Genomic DNA, 22,427 nt, shown 5'->3' on the forward strand with positions numbered 1-22,427 from the left:
TTGACGCGTAATAGGAAGAATGTGTTTGTATTTCTAAAGCAAAGGGATTATTAAAGAAAGACAGTAAGTGTACATTAATTTCAATGATGTTTCACATAGTCATATGGCCTAGTGATGCATAACAAAGGTACGAACTAATGAGTTCGAGCCCGGGGGATATCAATGGAAAACTTTTTGTATTTTTGTTTTGTTTTTCTCAATTGGTTTCTTCAACTATTACAAAATCAAAAATCTCTCTCCTTTACGAAAAATATGCATTATTATTTTTATAACATAATGGATGCTATACTAAAAATACCGTAGCTAGTTACTAGATGGCGCTATCACAGGCGTTCCGAAGAACAGTTAGAGTAACCTATCTATTTCCAATAATACACTGTAATCTTTGGTTGTAATCGCTTAATAGAACACAGCATGTAGCTGACAGAGAGCCGGACGATAATAAATTATGAATTTAATGACTTATAATACTAGTATTTTTCAGGAATAAATAAATTTCTTGCACCACACTACTTTCTTTTCTTTTCTTTTCTTGGTCCCACTAATCGGATGTGTCGGTACGTAAAATTGCCTCGTCTATTGTTGGTTTAACATAGATTTGGATTTTTTGTAATGGCAATATTCAAGATGCCAATGCCACTTGCCATCTTGTATTTTTAGTTCCGTTTCCGTTGGCTGACAGTTCTTTTTCGTAAAATCTTCCAAAATGAAGGCTAAAGGAGAGGTAAGTTTTAAAAAATAAAATGGTTTACAACGAGAAAACATGAAACTTTACGTTAAAAACTTAACAATGATTACTGTGGATGTAATTAAAACATTAAAGTGGTTATAAATTCTAAAATAGTTATGTTGTGAAAACTTGTGTGATCGGTACACGTTGTCGCGGCTAAACCAATAATGAATTAGTGAATAAAAGTTAAGTGTAATGATGTTGTGACCAAGTAATGTCTATATAACTAATATTACCACCAAATTTCAAATAAAATTTAGTATGGAAACTGTTAATATTTGTCATAACTTATTTTATAGGTTATGTTGTGTTGTAAACATGTTGCATTTTACAGACAACGAAATGAAAGGTTAAGATCTTAGATTTTATTTGTAGGGTTTCCTAAAATATAAAGGCCTAAAGGATAATAAATATACATAAGTAGCAGTATTTAATATATTTATATTGCTTTTAAATCCCAGTGCAGCCTGAGGTATCAGGAGAGACTGACAGTTCACAAAAATGAGCTTGCGAGGGTGGACTCCGTTATGCTCGGCTACAAATACACAGCATTCCCGACCTGTGGAACAGATGTACATAAAAGTAAGCCAAAGGGGGAGCTGCTGACAGGGAATCTGCAGCAAACTAGCTCTCGAAGAAATCCTTGAATGATATGGTGATATCAGATACATGAATGGCTTATTTATTGCCTATGAGCTGATTGCCATGTTGCAGAAAGTACTTAAGAAAAAAAATAAAAATTGCTTATACTTAATTTTTGCCTTTCAGTTGAGGGAATACGAGGTCATCGGGCGCAAGCTCCCCTCGGACAGTGAACCAAAGCCTCCGCTATACAAAATGAGGATCTTCTCTCCAGACCCCATTGTGGCCAAGTCCCGATTTTGGTACTTCTTGCGGCAACTGAAGAAGTTTAAAAAGACCACCGGAGAAATAGTATCTATTAAGGTTTGTATAACTATTTTTCTAATGATAATCTTAGTATAAAAGCATTTATTCTTTTATTTATTATCAATCCATATCACTCACTGTTCCTAGTTACCTAGAGTCTCTCAGAGTCCTCTCAGAATGAGAGGGGTTAGGCCAATAGTCCACCACGCTGGCCCGATGCGGTTTGGCAGACTTTACACATGCAGAGAATTGAGAAAATTCTCTGGTGTGTAGGTTTCCTCACAATGTTTTTCCTTCACCATTTGAGAAGTGATATTTAATTTCTTAAAAGCATTAATTGCATTCTTATAATTCTTAAGTTGCTCTAGTAGGGTCATACCAAATTTGGCTGGGCAGAACATTGCAAGCAGAGGGGAGGTTTAACTATATACATATATATATATATATATATATATATATAGGCCTTTCTTGATGAGTACTGTTTACCAACAAACAAGTTAAATATGAGGGTATAAATCAGTAGTCATTTCACACCTAATAATAACTATAACTATTAAAAATAAATTTGATTAATAAGCTTACAACAATTAGATATGGTTAATATATTTTAGGTAACATTTTATAAACAAACATTATATAATTTTAAATAAATATTTTATGAAGTGACATGCGTTATCTACTGTCATTTCTAATTTCTTTGTTGGTAAACAGTACTCATCAAGAAAGGCTGTTGTATAGATTTGAAGAAGCTTCTTAATGCTAGACACTGGGTCACAAGTCTTGGGCTCTGCTTTGAGTTTATTGCTACTGGAAATACTGCTATCACTTTTATTGGAAAGACACGAAACCGGGACAACTTTGTTACCATTGGTTGACACTGGGGTTCAGGTTATAATTATTCAAGAAATTAAAGGTTCAATTCTTACCTATTGTGTTAGAATACTACCTGCACACACATCATATTTCAATGTTGCATGAATACCAGGCTGCATTAGCGATTGTTCTCAATATTTTATCCTAGGCTCTTTAACTGACTAATATGTTGGATGTGCTAGTGGTAACCCATATCTGAATTCCACAAAAGCCTGGTAGGTGTTTAAGAATTGTGCTATATCATCATCATTATCAACCCATATTCGGCTTACTGCTGACCTCGAATCTCCTCTCAGAATGAAAGGGATTAGTCCAATCTCTCCTCATCACGGGAATGGGAAACATGCTGGTGAAACCGCGTGGTGACAGGTAGTTGTGCAATATACTAGTAATTTATTGTTGAGAAAATACAGACTGCCTAATGACAGCAAGTTTTTAAATTGTTAAGATTGTCTTGCTTGATTTTGATTTGATATTTCCATGTATGGCGTCAAATAGACCATTGTCCCAATAGACTGGTCCCTGCCAATATCTTAGAGGGAAATATAGGTATACTTGAAATTTTCTTAGATGTCAATTTTAAACAACAATAATGGCTGACTATGAACCAAAGACAATCAGTAGGGTTGAGAAGTTAACCGCGGGCATCGTAACGATATCAAGTAGGTATCGTTATATCTGAAATAACTAAACTAAAATATCCGTTACTATACGTCATCTTAAAAAACGAATACGTTCCATATTCGTTTCGTTTTCCAACTTTTCAGTTGTGTGCATTTTAGGAAATTAAATATCATTTTAAGAATATATACACCAAGGAGTCTAAGAAGTGAATCATGAAATACATGAAAATGTTGGATATAGTAATAATAATAATAATATAGCCTTTATTTCCAAGTACATAAATTACAAAAATTTTACAGTTTACATTTTTAAAAATTACAAAAGATACAAAAGATACAAAAGTTAAAAAACATTAACATTTCATTTCATTTTGTTGGATATAGTAGCGACATTAGTTCCGCATACGAATATTTTTGAAATAAAGTCAGTGGCAATTTATAATGGAAATTTTTAATTTTTAAATTGTTGAAGAAAACAATTGAGAAAAACAAAAAAGCGACAAAAATATTTTTCTATTGAATTAAAGATTATTATTTCTTTCTTTTTTTACCTTGGTTATACACCACTAGTCCAAATGACTATGTAGAACATAATTGGAATTAATGTACACTTACTGTCTGTCTCTAATTATAATTCGTAACATTTTTCTAGCTCTAGAACCTACTAAATTTATTACCGCATAATGTCATATATTCAAAAACCTTTGTACTAAAGTTTCGGCCCCTTGTACATCACTATCTCTCAAACTTCTTTATATAATATCCTAATAACTCTGACTATCACGATTTACGTATACCAGAAAAATAAAAATCTCACCATGTTGCGAAACAAAAGTAATAAATTTTTTTCCATTAGTATTTCAAATCTTTTATTTATTTTTCTGATTGCAAGTGGTTGAAGAATCGGTTTATCGGTTTTTTAATAATTTTTGATCGTGCTATATAATTACAAACATTCGGGAGCACTCGCGCCGCGATCGGTTAAGTTTGGTTTAGGATGAGTTTACTGCGAGCAAAAAGTGCCACATTGTCGCTTCCATGCTCACAGTGAGGTCGTGTCAATGTTTGTTCCATATCATCATTACTTATTTGTTTCGTTTGCAATTGTTAGTCTTGTTATTTATTTGTTGTTTGGTTGTTATATTATTACTGATTGCTGAGTAGTGTATGACTAACAATAATATAACTAACCGAAAATTCCGACTTTCAGATGGGTGGATTTTAGGTTGAATTTCATATGGATTGATTTATTTATTAGGTATATTAAAAATATAAAAAAAAAATATTATGAAAAAATACAACCGACTTCAAAATGTTAATGTACCCACGAAACTAATAAGGGAAAGATAACATTATTATATTTTCTACTTATTGATCATTTTGAAGTCGCTGCCAAGCCCGTCTGATGTTGACTAAGGTCGTTACTGAAAAAACACATGACAGACAAAAATAATGTCTGAGAAACAAAAATCTTTACGATAGGGTACACCTTGAATTAATAGATTGAATACACTGGCTTGGCAGAAAATATAATGATATTATTTTTCCCTTTTTTAATTTCGTGGGTACGTTAATATTTTGAAGTCGGTTGTATATATTTTTTTTAATTATTATTTGTTTTTTCTCAATTAGGTCCTTCAACTATTTTAAAATCAAAAATCTCCATTTAAAATTGCCACTGACTTTATGAAAAAATATTCGTATGCGGAAATAATGTCGCTGCTATGTCCAACGTTTTCATGTATGTAGATTTACTTCTTCTCCATGGAGTATAATATATTCTTTGGTGCTGTGTTAATAAAGATACACATTTATTTTATTTATAAGCCACAAAGGACATAAATATTAAAATTAAAAAATATGTACATAATTATCGACAAGTTATAATTTCATGTATCTTTCCCGTCTCTTCAATTCATAGACAATCTAGCATTACGAAATGTCAAATTCGCAACATTTTCGTTAATCTGTAGAAATAAAACTTGTTGTGATTTCGTTTTTAGTGAAATAAATGTGATATAATAGTTAATTACAAGCAGTTTTTATGTAATTCGCGGTGTGCGCGTTAAATGAAGTGATGTGTATATAAATGATTTAGTTTAAACGGACGGTTTGTGAGAAATATGTGAATGTCGTGACGACGGATCTTTGTTTACCTTTTTTGCCATGTAAGGAAAAAAATGGTATAGCCTCCTATATTTCCCTCTGAGAAGTTTTTTAATTTAGTATTAAGATTTTTTTTTATTTTTAAAACAAATGGCAAATATTTTTAGAAATTCCATGATTTTAAAGGTTTAATATTGTACATTGCAGGAAATCCCCGAGAAGAGCCCGGTAAAGATCAAGAACTTCGGCATCTGGCTGCGCTACGAGTCTCGCTCGGGCGTGCACAACATGTACCGCGAGTACCGCGACCTGAGCGTGGGCGGCGCCGTCACACAGTGCTACCGCGACATGGGCGCGAGACACAGGGCGCGGGCGCACTCCATTCAGGTATTTTATTTATTTATATAATATATATTTTATTGTACAAAAGAAAAAACAATGAATAAAGAAAATAGAAGAAAACATAGTATGTGCAAAGGTGGTCTTATTGCTTACCAGCGGATGCCCGCGATTTCGTCCACATGGAATTCAGTTTTTTACAAATCCTGCGGGGACCATGGATTTTTCCGGGATGAAAAGTAGCGTATGTGTTAATCCAGAGTAAAATGTATTTCCACTCCAAATTTCAGCCAAATCGCTTCAGTAGTAGCAGCGTTAAAGAGTAACAAACATCCATACAAACTTTCGTGTTTATAATATTAGTAGGATTCCAACGAGACCGAGAACTATGCGGGTGAAATCTATCCTAACTAGTCAAATACTAATCTATACTTATAATAAATCTGTAGAGAGGTCAATTCTGTACATGAAACATATTTTCAAAATAACTATCATATGATTAGTGATCGATACTGATGCCAAAAATGCAAACAGTAAAATTTTTGTCTGTCTGTCTGCCTGTATGTTCGTTATAGAAACAAAAACTACTCGACGGATTTTAATGAAACTTGGTACATTTATTCTTCAAACTCCTGGGCAGGTTATAGTATACTTTTCATCACGCTACGATCAATAGGAGCAGAGCAGTGAAGGGAAATGTTGGGAAAACGGGAAAAGCTACTCCATTTTTTAAGCTTCTGTCGCGTGTGCAGCCTTAATGGGTAGGGGTAGGGAGGGTAGGTTAGGGTAGGAGTAGGGTAGGGCAGGGTAGGGGATGTTAAAAGTTTACATCTACTTTCACGCGGACGAAGTCGCGGGCGTCCGCTAGTAAATAAATAAATTGATTGATTTATCATTTGATTCCAGATCATCAAAGTGGAGATAATCAAGGCAGCCGCGTGCCGCCGGCCGCAGGTGAAGCAGTTCCACAACAGCGGCATCAAGTTCCCGCTGCCCAAGCGCGTGCACCACTACAAGAGACTCAACACGTTCGCGTACAAGAGGCCCAGCACATACTTCTTGTAATTTATTTGTATGACACAATAAAAAACACATAAAAATGCTGTATTTTGTTTTTTACATCCGCTGGTTAGCTACCGTATCAATGTTACGAGGCCCCTGAGTTATGGGGGAAACCCTATCTGTGAAAACAAAAATTTGTAATAATCCACAATCTCACATAATCAAGTGCCTTCCGGAAATAAAAATCATGAAAAACTGACTATGAAAAAAGCCAAACAAACTATGATATATTTTAATACTAGAGATTGGGCATCAAGACTGAGGCGGACAAATGTGGAAAATTGACCTAATTTAATTATTTAACTTAATTTAGCCGCTTATTAAACAACAAATGTTTTTTAATGCCTAAATATAGTTTACAATATCGAATGTATTCAGGAAGTGTAAAGCGGGTTAAGCGTGCGACCAAAAGTTAGAAATATCTTATGTACCTACTACCTACATAAGTTAAGTCACTGTCATTTACTATAAGCTATCATTTTGTTTCTTTACTGAGAAATCTTTACCCTTCATTTGGGCAATGATTACAATTTTGATACAAGGCCCCTTCAAGGCACGCTATCTCACTCCATCTAAGGCTACTTTCCACTTAGCTATCCTTACGATCACAGTTATTCCCATTCCATGAGATTTTTCAACCATAAACTCAAGAGAATTACAAATCGTTTTATACGTTAAACGCTATAAATGAATTAAAAACAAAGTTTTTTAAAATTTTCATTGTTTTTCTGGACTATAACTGTTAGATAGAGATAGAGGATAGGCCAGGGTAGGCGAACCTATGGCACGCGACACAATATTTTGGGCACGTCGCCGATCATAAAACATGTGTAAAGTAGGTATTTGACATAAATTATTTGTCATCTAACCTGCAGCAACAGAAGTCACACTAATTTTACAATAATTTAATTTATGCGTGTAATAAAAACATTCCAAAATGTACCTCTTTTGTTTACTTTATTTCATAAAGAGTTTTGATAGTATTTATTATTGTTATTCTCCAAATAATCAGAAAGTCAAAATTATTTGATGGCACGCCAATGACCCTATTAAACATTTTTTAGAACTCCTTTTTGAAGTCGGTTAAAAAATGGCACGTTGATGCATAAAGGTTCGCCTACCCTGGGATAGGCATTGCGCGATATTTGTATTTATCCCGGCGATATTCATGGTTTTATGGAAAAAGGAAGGAACGCTAACGAAGTTGTGGGCATCCGATAGTTATTAATAGGAATAAAATAATCTAGAAATAAAACAGCTAATAATATAATATAGTTTTAATATATCATTTTTTTAAATATAGGTACGATATCTAAGTAAATAATAAATCGACATTTATTCACAAAAATAAAATGCATAACATTATAGCTTGGCAACTTCGTTCGTAACATTCCCGATGCAGGAGCGGGCCGGGGGGCGTATAGCGATGAATGAAAAACCCACGACTGACGCACCTCACTTCCCCGCACGCACGATTTCACACCCCCGGGAGTTTTATCAGCGAACTTGCCAGACAATAATTTTATTGTTTTGGACACTACAGGGTAAGTACATTCATTTCTCTCACCATTCAGTAGAAATAGGTACTAATAATTGGAATTGAAAATATTACACACCTCCTTTATGACACGAGAATAGCTTTTACATTGCTATTATGTTACAATTTACATACAATTGCATTTTATGTTAGCACACTTACAATATTTTTAAAGACCTATCCAAGACACACTATGGGATAAACGAGTAACGTACAAAGCTGAAATTTGGCAGGGAAGTCGTTTATACTTAGATAGATGTCCACTAAGACCAGCTTTAGATGTAATACACTTGTTATTCGTATTCGTCCTCAGAATCCGTTTTCCGTGTTCAGAGAACTGAATATGATATAGGTAAGTACAATTAATGACGCACATGTAGTTTTTTTTCCGAACGGAACAATTCCATGCGTACGTAACGAACGCGAGCCCCTGCGACAATATACCTACAATTCCGAATGAAGAAAAACATAAAAAAGTCTGCGCTAGTCTCACGGAATTCCAAATCGAAATTGCGCATTAGGAAAACGAAAACGGAAAACGAGTGTATGCGGTCGGCCTACGACAGGGCCGGATTACGGACTAAGGTCAAATGGCGGACAAAGTCTTAGCGCTTCTGGTTATTGTATATCGCTTCTTCACATCTCTAATTTGCAATTTTACACGCGAAAAATTTCTAGTGACTGATATAAATGTAGTGATAATGGTGATGAGTGACAGCGCAACACGTATCTATCATTTATTTCTTATCTCTAATAAATAACAGATGAGGGTATATGAGCCGTGATAGCCCAGTGGTTATGACCTCTGCCTCGGAGGGTGTGGGTTCGAATCCGTTCCGGGACATGCACCTCCAACTTTTCTGTTGTGTGCATTTTAAGAAATATATCACGTGTCTCAAACGGTGAAGGAAAAACATCGTGAGGATACCAGAGAGTTTTCTTAATTCTCTGCGTGTGTAAAGTCTGCCAATCCGCATTGGGCCAGCGTGGTGGACTATTGGCCTAATCCTTCTCATTCTGAGAGAATCAAGCTCAGCAGTGAGCCGAATATGGGTTGATGATGATGAGGGTATATATTGATTATGCCGGATCTTAGAACAAGTTTGAATTAGTCCTAACCCTCCCTATTTTGTCAGTTTTGAACGCGAGTCAAAGGGCTACTTAGTCCTTTTAACTTGATTAACAAGATATTACAGTGACTTAATCTTATTTCATCAACATAAATGTAAAATTACAATAATAAATAGTGAATTAAAATATACTGTGCTGTAAAATTAATTAGGCGTCTACAAAGTGAGTTTTTTTTTCCAAAAAACGGATCTTAATTACTTTTTTTATGTATAACGATTTTTATTGCACGTACTTTTAACGGTCACGTTGAAAAAAAATGTACTAGGCAAAGTTGTACATCTAGCTTAAAAACACGTTTATTTAACGTTAAAAGTACATGTAATAAAAACTGTTTATGAAAAAAAACCTTAAAAAAATAATTCTCAAGGATAAAATCAACGGTCAAGTAATTTTTCAGCATATGGTACGACTAGGATACTTTTATAAAAAAAATAATAAAAAAAAATAATTTTGCAAAATAAAATATCTAAACTTATAACATGGAAAATCACGACACTTTTCGAAAGTACCAATAGTAAATGTTTTACTATTATTGAATTCCCCAGAGATTTTATACACTTTTTCACTAAAACTCATAACAAAACCGATTAAATAAAATAAATATTGTTGTGACTAAAAATATCTAGGTACTTATCAATATGGAACACAAAGAAAGTTAATATTTAAAAGGAAGGACCATTTTTCATACATTGGTGGACCCAGATTTGATGAATGAACCTCTACAATCTCAGACTAACTACATAAGGACTAGTATCGCATCCAAATTCACGAATAAAATTTCCATTTTGTGAGGAAAGATGAGATGATTATCTTATACTAAAGTTGTTATGCGTTTTTTACACCATTCAACTACACAACGGAGCTCTTTAACCGATGTACACGATTACAACTACGAAACATCAATTCTTTACAGACAGTTTATATAATCGCAAAAGATCGCTGATCATATACTTTGACAGAAAAATAACATCTATCAATACGGTCCTTATTTAATTAGTCTGAGGTTACAATGTCCAAATTAGTGTCTTTTATTAAATAGTTATATCAGTTTAAAATTGGTTAAATTTTAGCTTGATTGACAGTTGCATAATCAAGATAGTGGCAAGTACCAACAAGTACATACTTTATCATGCAAGACAACAAAAAACACACATTTCAAAAAGTATTAACAATTGTGAATTCTAATTATTTTTGGTAATAAAGGATTTTTCCAATTTTTTTTTCTGTATCGTGTTGGGCCCCAAATGTTCGGTCTCCTTTCAAAAAACCCCTGACAGTCATGAGTAACAATAAACACCTCTATTTCCTACAATAACTATTAAACGGATGAAGAAATTTACATTCTGGAATAAGAAATCTTTTAAAAAATACGAGAAAATGAAAATCGGTTCATCCGTTCGAGAGCTAAGGACACGTAGACAGACAAACATCTAGACAGACAAACACTTAGACAGAGACACAAACTTATAACATCCCTCGTTGTGCGTCGGGGGTTAAAAATATCTATCTTTAATTTAGATTACACAAATTTCCCTAATATTTATATCCTGTTGTTATAGCTTAGCATATTCGTTCGTAACACTCCCGATGGTCTGCGGGGGGCGGAAGGAGGGTAGCGATGCCCCGCGCGCATAACTTCATATCCGCTCAGTTCTTCCCTCTGCCCTGCTCGCACGACTTCACACCTGCGCTGTCCTTCACCGCCACATCATGGGAGTGTCATCAACGAAGTTGCCAAGCTATATACATTATTATTTTAAAATTGTTCATATAAATTAATAGTATATTTTCAATTCATTATGTAATATCAATTCATCATAATTTAAAAAAAACATAATAGCTATACTACAACCTTTCTTGATGAGTACTGTTTACTAATTTTTTTCTTAAAATGCACACAACTGAATAGTTGGAGGTGCATTGCCCCGGACCGGATTCGAACCCACACCCTCCGGAATCGGAGGCAGAGGTCATATCCACTGGGCTATCACTGCTCTAAAATATTAAATATCACGTGTCTCAATCGGTGAAGGAAAACATCGTGAGGAAACCTGCATACAAGAGAATTATCTGCATTCTCTGCGTGTGCGAAGTCTGCCAATCCGCATTGGGCCAGCGTGGTGGACTATTGGCCTAACCCCTCTCATTCTGAGAGGAGACTCGAGCTCAGCAGTGAGCCGATTATGGGTTGATGACGACGACGACTGTTTACTAAGAAACAAATTAAAAGTGAGGGTATAATAACTAGTGATTTCACACCTAATAATAATTATAATTAACTTGTTTTATTAATGAAAAAAAATCTATACTAATATAATAAAGCTGAAGAGTTTGTTTGTTTGTTTGTTTGTTTGATTGAACGCGCTAATCTCTGGAACTACTGGTCCGATTTTAAAAGTTCTTTCAGTGTTAGATAGCCCATTTATCGAGGAAGGCTATAGGCTATATTTTATCCCTGTATTCCTACGGGAACGGGAACCACGCGGGTGGAACCGCGCGGTGTCAGCTAGTTTAATTAATAAACTTAGAACAATTAGATATGGTTAATATATTTTATATAACATTTTATGAACAAATATTACATGATTTAAAATAAATAAGTTACGGAATGACATGCGTTTCCTACCTTCATTTCTAATGTATTTGTTGGTAAACAGTATTTATCAAGAAAGGCTGTAGTATAGATTGTTTTTTTTTTTTTAAAAAAATAAGCAGTTTAGACTACGGCCTTAGACCGCAAGTATTTTGAGCGCCAATTTGGCCGCGGCTCGTTTCGCTTGCGACTTGTTCGTGCCGACACCAAAGGCAGTGTGCTGGATGCCCTGCTTTGTAAACGTGACAGGTATCATTATCTTTGGAATGCCTGATGTAGTTTGTTTCGTCTCCCTGGAATCAATATAAATGGCAGCTTTACTAAAGGACATGTCCCAAAATGGGCCTTTATTATTTACAATTTATAAGCAGGTCGATAGTATTTTTTACGGATAGAAGATACAAATTGCTGTTGAGAAAATAATTTTCAGAATTTTTGGGACCCGCATTAATTAGAAAAATATTTATTTTGTTTCGCTCCCTTGTCTACAAATAAAACATACAAATAAAACATAGACAATGGAGTAAAAGTGTACAAAACAGCCAATAAAACTCCTGGAATTGAATTCATATCCGGTGTAAGCTGTCAATGTAGTGTAATATTGTCAAATGTCAAAAAGAAACATTAAATCGTAGACAGAGAAGCATTAAACAAAAAAATCCTTATGTTGCTTTAAAAACGCCATAAACGAACGCGAATACGAGAAGATCACTAACAATCTGTCAAGGTGTGAGTTACAAGCATGTGGCCATGATAAAAATTCTTAATGTTGTCAGTTAACGAAAAAAATATATTTTATTTAATTAATTAAAAAAAAATGCGGGTTCCAAAAATGTTTTATTTTGGGGTTTAAGCCCTATATTTTATGTTTACTGGGAATAAAGGCCCAGCCTCCATACAAAATTGGGACATGTCCCTCTAAGAAAACTTTCCACCCATTAAACAGTGTGCCCAGTGGGAGTTTTCAATGTTTTCATACTGTTACTATCGCGTTAACGTAAACGCGAATTTATATGGAATTGAAACAGTTGTGCAGTAGTGCCACTAGATGGCGCTGTTTCGATTCCTTAGAAATTCGCGTTTACGTTAACGCGATCGTCACGGTATCAAATTGCCACTAGGTCCTCAGATGAGTGAAGGATTCCAATTCGGATCTTCTACTAAATGTGTTACTACTACTATACTATTGAAAAAAAGGTGATCATACTAATATTATAAACGCGAAAGTTTGTATGGATATTTGAATGTATGTTTGGATGTTTGTTACTCTTTAACGCCGCTACTACTGAAGCGATTTGGCTAAAATTTGGAATGGAAATGGATTTTACCCTGGATTAACACACAGGGTACTTTTTATCCCGAAAAAATCCATGGTTTCCCGAGATTTGCGAAAACTGATGATTTTAATGATATGAATGTTTGTTACTCTTTCACGGCTCGAATACTTAACCGAATTAGCTGAAATTTGGTATTGAGATATATTATAGCATGGATTAACACATAGGCTACTTTTTATCCCGGAAAAAACCATGGTTCCCGAGGGATTTGTGAATAACTAAATTCTACGCGGACGAAGTATAGATATAATTTAAGAGTAAAAAAATATTGGTATTTAAACTTAAATGAAATCTTCATTTTATTTTATTCAACTTTGTTGTCGATATTCATAATAAAGCACATTTTTTTTTATATTCTTTACAACTTAGCCCTTGACTACATTGTCTGCTGATGGAAAGTGATGCAATCTAAAATGGAAGCGGGCTAACTTTTTAGAAGAAGGATGAAAATTCACACCCCTTTTCGGTTTCTACACGACATCGTACCGGAACGCTAAATCGCTTGGCGGTACGTCTTTGTCGGTAGGGTGGTAACTAGCCACGGCCGAAGCCTCCCACCAGCCCAGACCTGGACCAATTAAGAAAATCTCAATCTGCCCAGCCGTGGATCGAACCCAGGACCTCCGTTTTGTAAATCCACCACGCATGCCACTGCGCCACGGAGGCCGTCATAATTTTTTCTTTTGAATGTAATACATAGGTTATATTAACTCACCCAAACGAAGGGCAAGCGTGAATGGTCTCCATGAGCACCCGCACGGGCTGCTTCGGAATGTTGAGCGTGAAGGCGTTGATCTCCTTGTACATGATGCGGTACACCACCGACCACACCGTCTGTAGGTCGCCGCCCGTGTCCAGGTATATGGCGCCGGCTATAGACTCGAATATGTCGCTGAGGGTCTGCAATTAAAAGGATTCAAAAAAACTTTCACATGTATAAAAATACGACTTTTTGGCGCAGGTACCTATCATCATCACAATCATCACCATCATCATCATCATTAAATTGAAAACATCGACAAAATAATTTAAAAAAATGTCTCTTGCTCATGAACAAAGACTTCATCATCAGCATTATGCTCATCAACCCATATTCGGCTCACTGCTGAGCTCGAGTCTCGAGGCCCAATGCGGATTGGCAGACTTCACACACGCAGAGAATTAAGATAATTCTCTGGTATGCAGGTTTGCTCACGATGTTTTTTCTTCACTGATTGAGACACGTGATATTTAACTTCTTAAAATGCACACAACTGAAAAGGTACCTTTTATAAGCACCTAACTCAATATTTTGGTTTTCAACAGAGGTCCTTTGTGCGATTCCCAAATCGGATCAATTTAGGATTATCCATTCAGAGAAACGCTATACAAACGTACTGTACTGAACTACAACGCGTAACATAACGTAACGTAACGGAAAGTCGACACAGCAGAAACAAAATTTATGGCAAACATTCTCTCAAAAAGAATCGACTGTTAAGTCGGTTAACTGACGATAGTTGAACGTGACAACGTCATAAGAAAATACTGATGGAATGGTTGCATTTTTAAAAGAAAATGTTCGTTTTTCTATAATAGGTACTGTTTAATAATCTTCATAGACCAGAATATACTTTATTTCTTGTAAAAAAAGTTGGCAACCCTAGAGCGAAGGAACGACGCATGACGTCATCTTTTTCGAGTGTGCAGCCGGCTCTATCGAATTATAAGACGTTGTCACGTCAAAAACGTCAAAAACTCACCTTAGGGACGTCAATGTACTGCGCAATGCGACAGTCCTCCTCGTCGATCAGATACAAGACATCCTCGACGATCTCGTGGCCCCTCTCCTCCTGATGTTCCACGAATGTCTTGATCGCATTCTCTAAGCTAGCGTTCATTTGCGTGCACAGGAATCTGTCAAAATTGGAAAAAAAATTATATAATCAAAGCAAATACTAATAGATATAATTTCACCTACGTGGCGACTAGCTCATTCTTGTCGTGATGCTCGATCCGTCCGACTTGAATGGAGAAAGAAACTAGTCTAGTAGTAGTAGTAGTCTAGTAGACGTCTTTAACCTTACATACAACGGTCACAAGTCCGGGACTTCACTCAAGGTTATTCTTTGCTACTCGAGGGTTTATAGGTAACATACTTAATGGGAATCGTGAGATCTGATAAGTTCCCATTCAATAATCCGCCCACTTCTGATGTCAACCCGTTTTTCCGACACTCGCGTCCGCTAATGTATAATATTACAAAGGCGTAAATTTTGTGAATTTGTGAGATTTTGAGGGGGTAATCTTTGGATCTACGGAACCGATTTTTAAAATTCTTTTACCAACAGAAAGCTATATCCCACAAGTACGGGAATTACGGTGGGAACCGTGGGACGTCTGCTATTAATTAATACAATACTCACTTATGCAAACCCAATTTGACGACGTAAGACGCAAATGTGACATTATTCACTAGAGAAGACCTCAAGTCTGTCAGCTCCCCTGGTTTCAATTTAGGAGAGTTCTCGTAAATGTGGGACGTTATAAGGAAATCCAAGATGGCGTCGCCGAGGAACTCCAATCGTTCGTACGACCTTGTGTAACGGTTCCGTATGTACGAGGCATGAGACAAGGCCTAGAAAGATATGATGATGATAGATAACACTATATTATTCTGTTAACGTAGATATTATTATGAAAGTTCAATTCGTTAAAAATTGATACGAAATGTTCTAGTGGTAGTATAAGTCAATACATTTGTTATTGCTTTGTTTTACATTTAGGCACAGTTTCACTTCTGATAAAACATGGCCAAATTTGACAAATTGACAAAAACTACCCTTAGACTATCTAAGGGTAGTTTTTGTCAATTTCTTACTTTGTCAAATGACAAAAACAATACTTGTGAATAGGCTATCCCACACTTTCCAGAAGGTGACAAACCGACCCTTAATATAACGAAATATTAGTGAGAAGTAAATTCGCAGATTTAAAACTAGACAGTTAGTATTTAAATTAAGCAATATAGAGTGATCCTTCAATTACTAGTTCATAATAATATGTAGTTTCGATAGTCAATGTTAAAGTTAATATTCAGTAATAACAATACTTTCATTTTGAATCGTAGGTAAATACATGTTTTTGTTAATTGTTTTACAAAATATTGGTGATGAAAAAAAGTTGCAAACTTAAAAGAAAAAGTATAGTAATTAATTACCTCAAGCAATAAAGCTGGGTCCTTGAATTTGTAGTTGAGGATATTTTCAATGTCTCCACGGCATTGGTTCAAAAGCCAGTCCACTTCGGTCACAGTGTTTTTTCCTTGCGTTATCACAGTCTCCACTTTCCTATTTAAATATCCCATGAAGTTATCCTGAAAAGAAACACACGTAAAGGGTTAGGTAACTGAAAATTTAAAACTGAAGGGAGTTTTCATGAGATTCCAGGATTTGATAGCAGACTCGGAATTTGCTGTAACATGTAATTTTGTTTAAACAGCTACCTATTTCCATCGACTTGAATAATGAAATTGTGTTTTCTGTTGATTCTTGTCAGAGGTTAAAACAGTTTCAGACTTAGATGACGTAAATGTTATTCGATTAGTAGGTATATTGTATAGTGCGTTCACTGGCCGACTTACAAATAGTGTTTTAGTTGATATAAATTGTTAATGTATACCTATATATACTTAGCCCCCGAACTACAGGGGCCCCTTAAGTAGGAAGCAATAATGTGTAAGCTCTCAATCTCGAGAAAAAATACATACAGCTGAACGTAGAACCTCCTCCTTTTTGGTAGTCGGTTAAAAACTGCTAAAGAGATTTTCGGGATTTGCCGCCAGTCTATCTAATTTTGATACTGGGCCCCTCGAAGGCAAACTACACCACTGGCTAAATTGCAATCGTTGGAAAATTGCCGAAAGGTTGTCTGTCTGTCGGTTCTTTATAAGATTTATTACGGAGAGTGCGCCCAGGAACTTTGCGATGTAGTCGTAAGGCGTACAGATAAGCGTTTGTTCGTAAATGGTTGTCAGATAGCGCGTTGGTGTGTAAAACTATATACTATGTACGATAAGCATGGTGCGGGTGACAGTCGCCTGTCAAGAAGATCACAATACGTACTATTATCGTGAATCGCGCACGCACTGTAACGAATGCTTGCTGTTACATCCAAAGTAAACGAACTTCCCGGAATATACTGACTATAATAGTTATATACATACCTTTGGTGGCAATATCCTCATCCATTCCAAGAAGCTCACAGCCGATGCAATCCCTCCACTACACAGGTAAGTGCCTATCAGCGCCTCCACGCTATCTGCGACAGACTATAAAGAACAATAGTTAATAGACAACTCAAGAATACACTCATGTAGCCCCAAATTGTCAGCTAAGACATTTGAACCTTGATGGGTTTATTTTGTGTAGGAATGCCTTTAACCACACTTCCACTGCATCATCAGATCAGTCCCAAATTACCATATTGTCACAGAGTAATCGAAATTCAAATTGGATTTCCATTCTATCGAACTGTCATGAAACTTACACTAAACTTATATTGTACAAAAAGGAAAATTTATACTCTCACGACCTCCTGATATTGAGGAGTGCCGATCGGTGATAAATCTAATGCTGGCTTATGATTAACTCGTCGCATGGAACACACACACAGACAATTTTATATAAGTCCTTGTTGGTGATGCAGCAACTCAGTCTACGTAAAAATGAAATTTATAACAGAACATCACTGAAGAATGAAGAACATCCTCTTCCTCCCTCATTAGTTGTAATGATTGTGTGTTTATGACTATTCATAATCATATAACATTGTACAACAATAGTATTTTTGCACATTTGCCTGATCTGTGAGTTAGGACTTTCCAAAACCGTCTACTTATACGAAACCTATACCTAAAATATTCGTTTCTCAGACACACATTTAGTTTTTCGATACATTCAGTTCCCAAAATAGTATTTAAATTAAAATCCATCCGGAATTTGAGATTATTAAATTCTAACGATCAAACATACAAAAAAAGATAAACAGGTAAATATAATAATTATGTAATATTACCTACTACTAAATATGGTTTAAATTATCACATCCCAAACTTTTTATTGCAAGACTTTATACGTATTATTTTTTTCATAGACAAATTAACGTTCGACTTTGATATCACCTAAAGTTTACAACGATTATCGCGCTAAGTTGAAGGACTAAAGTTTATATTTTATTATATAGTCTTGACTGGTTTTAAAACTTCACCATACTGAAATACTAAAAAACATTAGGCAGTCAGTCATAAAGCCACTCTAAAGGCTTGCGATGGCCTAGTATGAAAGTAAGTAAGGTAACCCTTAACCATATTATGTATATCTTTTCTTAGGAGAAAACATGCCTTCGGCATCGTGGCAACCATTCGCCTGACATTATTTTTATCCATAAAGCTTGTATCTTTAGGGTTACGCTTACGCCTTATGGTTGCAACGAAGCAAACCGTCATGTAATAACGGGTATGATACAGGTTGTAAGATTTTTTGTTATCTTAGTGTTTATTTAGTAATTAAATTATTATAATTAAATTTATCAATTAGTTAGCGTCAACTCGCCAACAAACTGCCAAGAAATAATTGTTAAGTCATATCAATAAAATGAAAAAAAGTGTGTATCAGCTCCGAAGCGCGAATGGAGTTTACCTTTCAGATCGACTGTCTAAATAAGTGTATGTTGCCCCGCAGCATACACCTATACGTCTTAATACGGACGCCTGAAAAGTGAAAGGTGTGCAACCGAGGAACAGCAGGCTGCGGCATGCGCGCCCGCCAACAGCGTGCACATTGCTGGCGCACGGTGTAAGGTGCGCAGAATAGGTTGCGCACAAATAACGTAACGCTGTCATTCGTTCATCGAATTTTACTGCCCATATTTTTTTATAGCCCTTACCGGGGGCTACATATGAAAAATCGAATCTTAAGGAGTAAACTCCAATAAATAAAAGGCCATAGGCATTCGCTTCATAATCACGACTGTTATACATTACGGAAATATTCATCACCATATTCAGCTCCCTGAAAACCGCTTGACAGCATCGATCTACCAGAACAGTGTTTTTTTTTCTTGGGTATCCCAAAAAGGACACTTACCTTATCAGATACAGCTTGGTGCCGTATGTAACATTGCATGGAGTTCTGTGCTTGCCCGTACGGCTCTGTTTCAGCTCTATTCTCCCAGTCCTCAAATCGTTGCCTGATGTGATCCCAGCCTTCGTCGGAGAGTTCGCCACTCAATGCGTCCTCGGTCGGAAACTGCATGCCGATCAGGAAAGTTGGACGAATCTAGAGACAGAAGGTTTGTCAGTTTATGAATTCAAAAAATATTTACATGGTCATTGTAGGTAGGTAGGTACCTATATTTTTCTACTAAATACATTATGTTGTGTTACAAAACATTCTCATAATACTACACTTAATATACGAGTAGGTATAGTGTGTAAGGCGTTTTGTCGGATCATATTACATTCTCGAAAGTCTGATTTATTACAGGTAGTCAGGTAACTAGTAGCAGACGCCGCGCGAATTCACTCGCGTGGTTTCCGTTCCCGTAGGAATACGGGGATAATATATAGCCTATATCACTCGGGGATAGTGTAGCTTCCCAACAGTTGAAGAATTTTTGAAATCGGTTCAATAGTTCCAGAGCCTATTCAAAACATACAAACAAACAATCAAATCTTTCTTCTTTATAATATAAGTATAGACTTTTGTTTAAAGCAAGTTTTTTATGTTTAAGTTTGTTATGGCTCAATTTAAAGCGTTTAAACTTGATTTTGATTTATTTTTTAACTCTTATTATTTGGCTGATCATATTGGTTTTTATAAAGAGAAACTAAATCAGTGTGTTTCTTTGCAAAATATGAATGTAAAAATGGCTTGAAACTTGAAAGTGCTTGCGCGTGTCGGCGCGAGTGAGTCTTTCGATAGGTTGGCTCGTGTCGTAATGAAACGAGATAGTACGAAATGTTTAGTGAATTAAGTGGGGAGTAGTGGTAAACCGCTCGGGCGGCCTAGCTCATTCTTGTGACGTTCGATCCGCCCACACCTTTGGTTGGATTCATGGATTGTTTTGGTATAGGCGTTAACTAGTTTTAAAAGAAGTCTTTAACCCTACATCTTTAGGGTCACAAGTCCGGGATTTCACTCAAGGTTATTCTCTGCCTTTCGAGGGTTTATTGGTAACATTCTTGGTGATAATTGTTAGACCTGAAAGACTTTCATTCAATAATAGTGTTTTGCCCTTTAAATCCGCTTTTAATGTCAACCCGTTTCCGACACGCGCAAGGGACGCGTGGCGAATACAATGTCTCTGACACATTTTCTTACTCATCGCATCAATCTGTTACATCTTTTATGACCGTGTCTTTTTATTTTTAAATTATTATCGTTACTCGTAATTATTTATTCGGAGCGAAGTAGGTCGATCGTATATTGGACAAACAAGTACCGCAAAGAATTTGTTTAATATTTCATGCATATTATATGAACACAAAAAATGTGAAAGCAAAAATTTGTACATTTGTAAAAAGTAATCTACAATAAATCTTAAACTGGTGGTGTTTCAGGGAAAAAAAAAACGAAAAAAGTGCAGAAATGACAAAAGAAAAGAAAAGCAATACATTGTGTTAGGGTAGAGTACTTAAATCATAACTATAGAGATTTTTCGGGATTCGCCGCTCGTCTATTACCACCCCATCCCCCCTCCCCCAACTAATCTGTGCTCTAAGGCACACTGCGCTGATAGGTTTCATTATTTATGTATTTTTCGAAATTTGCCGCTCGTCTATTGCCCCCTCCCCCCATTTAATTTTGATACAGGGCCGCTGTAAGGCACACTGCGCTGATAGGTTTCATTAGATTTATGTCAGTCATGAGCAACATACCGTAAATATATGTATAAGCTTTCCGAGTTTCACGGACAAAATTGCGGGCGCCCGTTAGGAGTTAACATTTTAGATTGCATGCCTACGGAGGTTACCGCCGATTAATGAGGTATCGTTATATTTCTAAGTAATATTCAATAAACGTGCAGACGAATCCCACTACAGTTTATTACTGTTATTTACTGTTATTTGTTTCATAGCATAGAAAACTACTGATGCGCCTATAATGGTTCCTACAGCTATCGCTACATGGCAATGGACTTTACATCAAGCGTGACTCGTGCGGCGGTAAGTAATGATGCGGAATATTCGAGATATACGTTCAGCTTAAACTGACTCATCCAAAAATAAAAGGATGAAGTCTTTCTCAGAGAAAAGGACACGAGTTCACAGTTCAAGGAACTCGTTTACAAAACTAGGTCGAAGTAAGTGAATAAGGGCCGTATGGAGATTGCACGTTTTACAATGCAAATAAAGGTTAATGTAATGGTGGGTATGTAACCCACCAGGCTTAACCTAAAGTATACAAATGAACTTTTACTTTAAGATATTTTATCTAAATATAGGGATATAACTCAAAGGTGACTGACTGACTGACTGACATAGTGATCTATCAACGCACACCCCAAACCTCTGGACGGATCGGGCTGAAATTTGGCATGCAGGTAGATGACGTAGGGATCCGCTAAGAAAGGATTTTGATCAATTCTACCCCCAAGGGGATAAAATAGGGGATGAAAGTTTGTATGAAACTTGTCACTACTGAAGCGACTTGGCTAAAATTTGGAATGGATATAGATTTTACTCTGGATTAACACATAGGCTACTTTCATCCCGTAAAAATCCGTGGTAAACGCTAGTTCTTCAATAAAATACTTATAAATTTTGCAATCTTTATGAGCGGCATATCATTTCTTAATCTACTTTTACTTCCGAATCGAATGTCACTTTGCTCATATTTCTCCGAAGTGCCCACTACGAAATTGCCGACAATTGCACTTATTAATTAATTTACCTATTTCAAGTGAATATTATATATAGTGCATATGATATATTAGTAAACACGTGTAGGTATATACTCGTATACCTAGCAATAGAAAAACCATCTATCTAGACTAGACGGTATTCCATGTGCTATCTATCACATGCGTCAATTAGGTACTGCACAAAGGTCATGCAACATTATATCCCACTTGATATCAGAACCCCTAGGTAACACTGTTGCAAATAATCTTAACTGCCTCGTTGGTCTTTTGATAAACCCGAGCATAGACGGCTAGGGTGTTATTT

The 22,427-nt window shown here is 35.9% G+C and overlaps 2 protein-coding genes across 5 annotated transcripts in view; one reads left to right on the forward strand and one right to left on the reverse strand.

Moving 5' to 3' along the window:
* The first annotated feature begins 567 nt into the window (after positions 1-567).
* LOC112046298 (60S ribosomal protein L18a) lies at positions 568-6,662 on the forward strand. The gene is made up of 4 exons (XM_024082908.2): positions 568-724; positions 1,499-1,675; positions 5,428-5,607; positions 6,466-6,662. The coding sequence occupies exons 1-4, from the start codon at positions 707-709 to the stop codon at positions 6,622-6,624; spliced, it is 534 nt and encodes a 177-aa protein (XP_023938676.1). The 5' UTR covers positions 568-706; the 3' UTR covers positions 6,625-6,662.
* A 1,221-nt stretch (positions 6,663-7,883) lies between these two features.
* Positions 7,884-22,427, reverse strand: part of LOC112046233 (endoribonuclease Dicer) — a 67,851-nt gene continuing 53,307 nt past the window's right edge. For all 4 annotated transcript variants that reach the window (XM_052884982.1, XM_052884981.1, XM_052884980.1 and 1 more), the window contains exons 28-34: positions 19,345-19,536; positions 17,424-17,528; positions 16,419-16,574; positions 15,625-15,836; positions 14,962-15,115; positions 13,935-14,119; positions 7,884-12,175 (exon numbers count right to left, since the gene is read on the reverse strand). In XM_052884982.1, coding sequence (XP_052740942.1) covers positions 12,019-12,175; positions 13,935-14,119; positions 14,962-15,115; positions 15,625-15,836; positions 16,419-16,574; positions 17,424-17,528; positions 19,345-19,536 — 1,161 coding nt within the window. In that variant the 3' untranslated portion in view covers positions 7,884-12,018. The remainder of the gene's footprint in view (positions 12,176-13,934; positions 14,120-14,961; positions 15,116-15,624; positions 15,837-16,418; positions 16,575-17,423; positions 17,529-19,344; positions 19,537-22,427) is intronic.

The sequence above is a fragment of the Bicyclus anynana genome, chromosome 13, assembly GCF_947172395.1.
Source record: "Bicyclus anynana chromosome 13, ilBicAnyn1.1, whole genome shotgun sequence".
Classification (NCBI taxonomy): domain Eukaryota; kingdom Metazoa; phylum Arthropoda; class Insecta; order Lepidoptera; family Nymphalidae; genus Bicyclus; species Bicyclus anynana.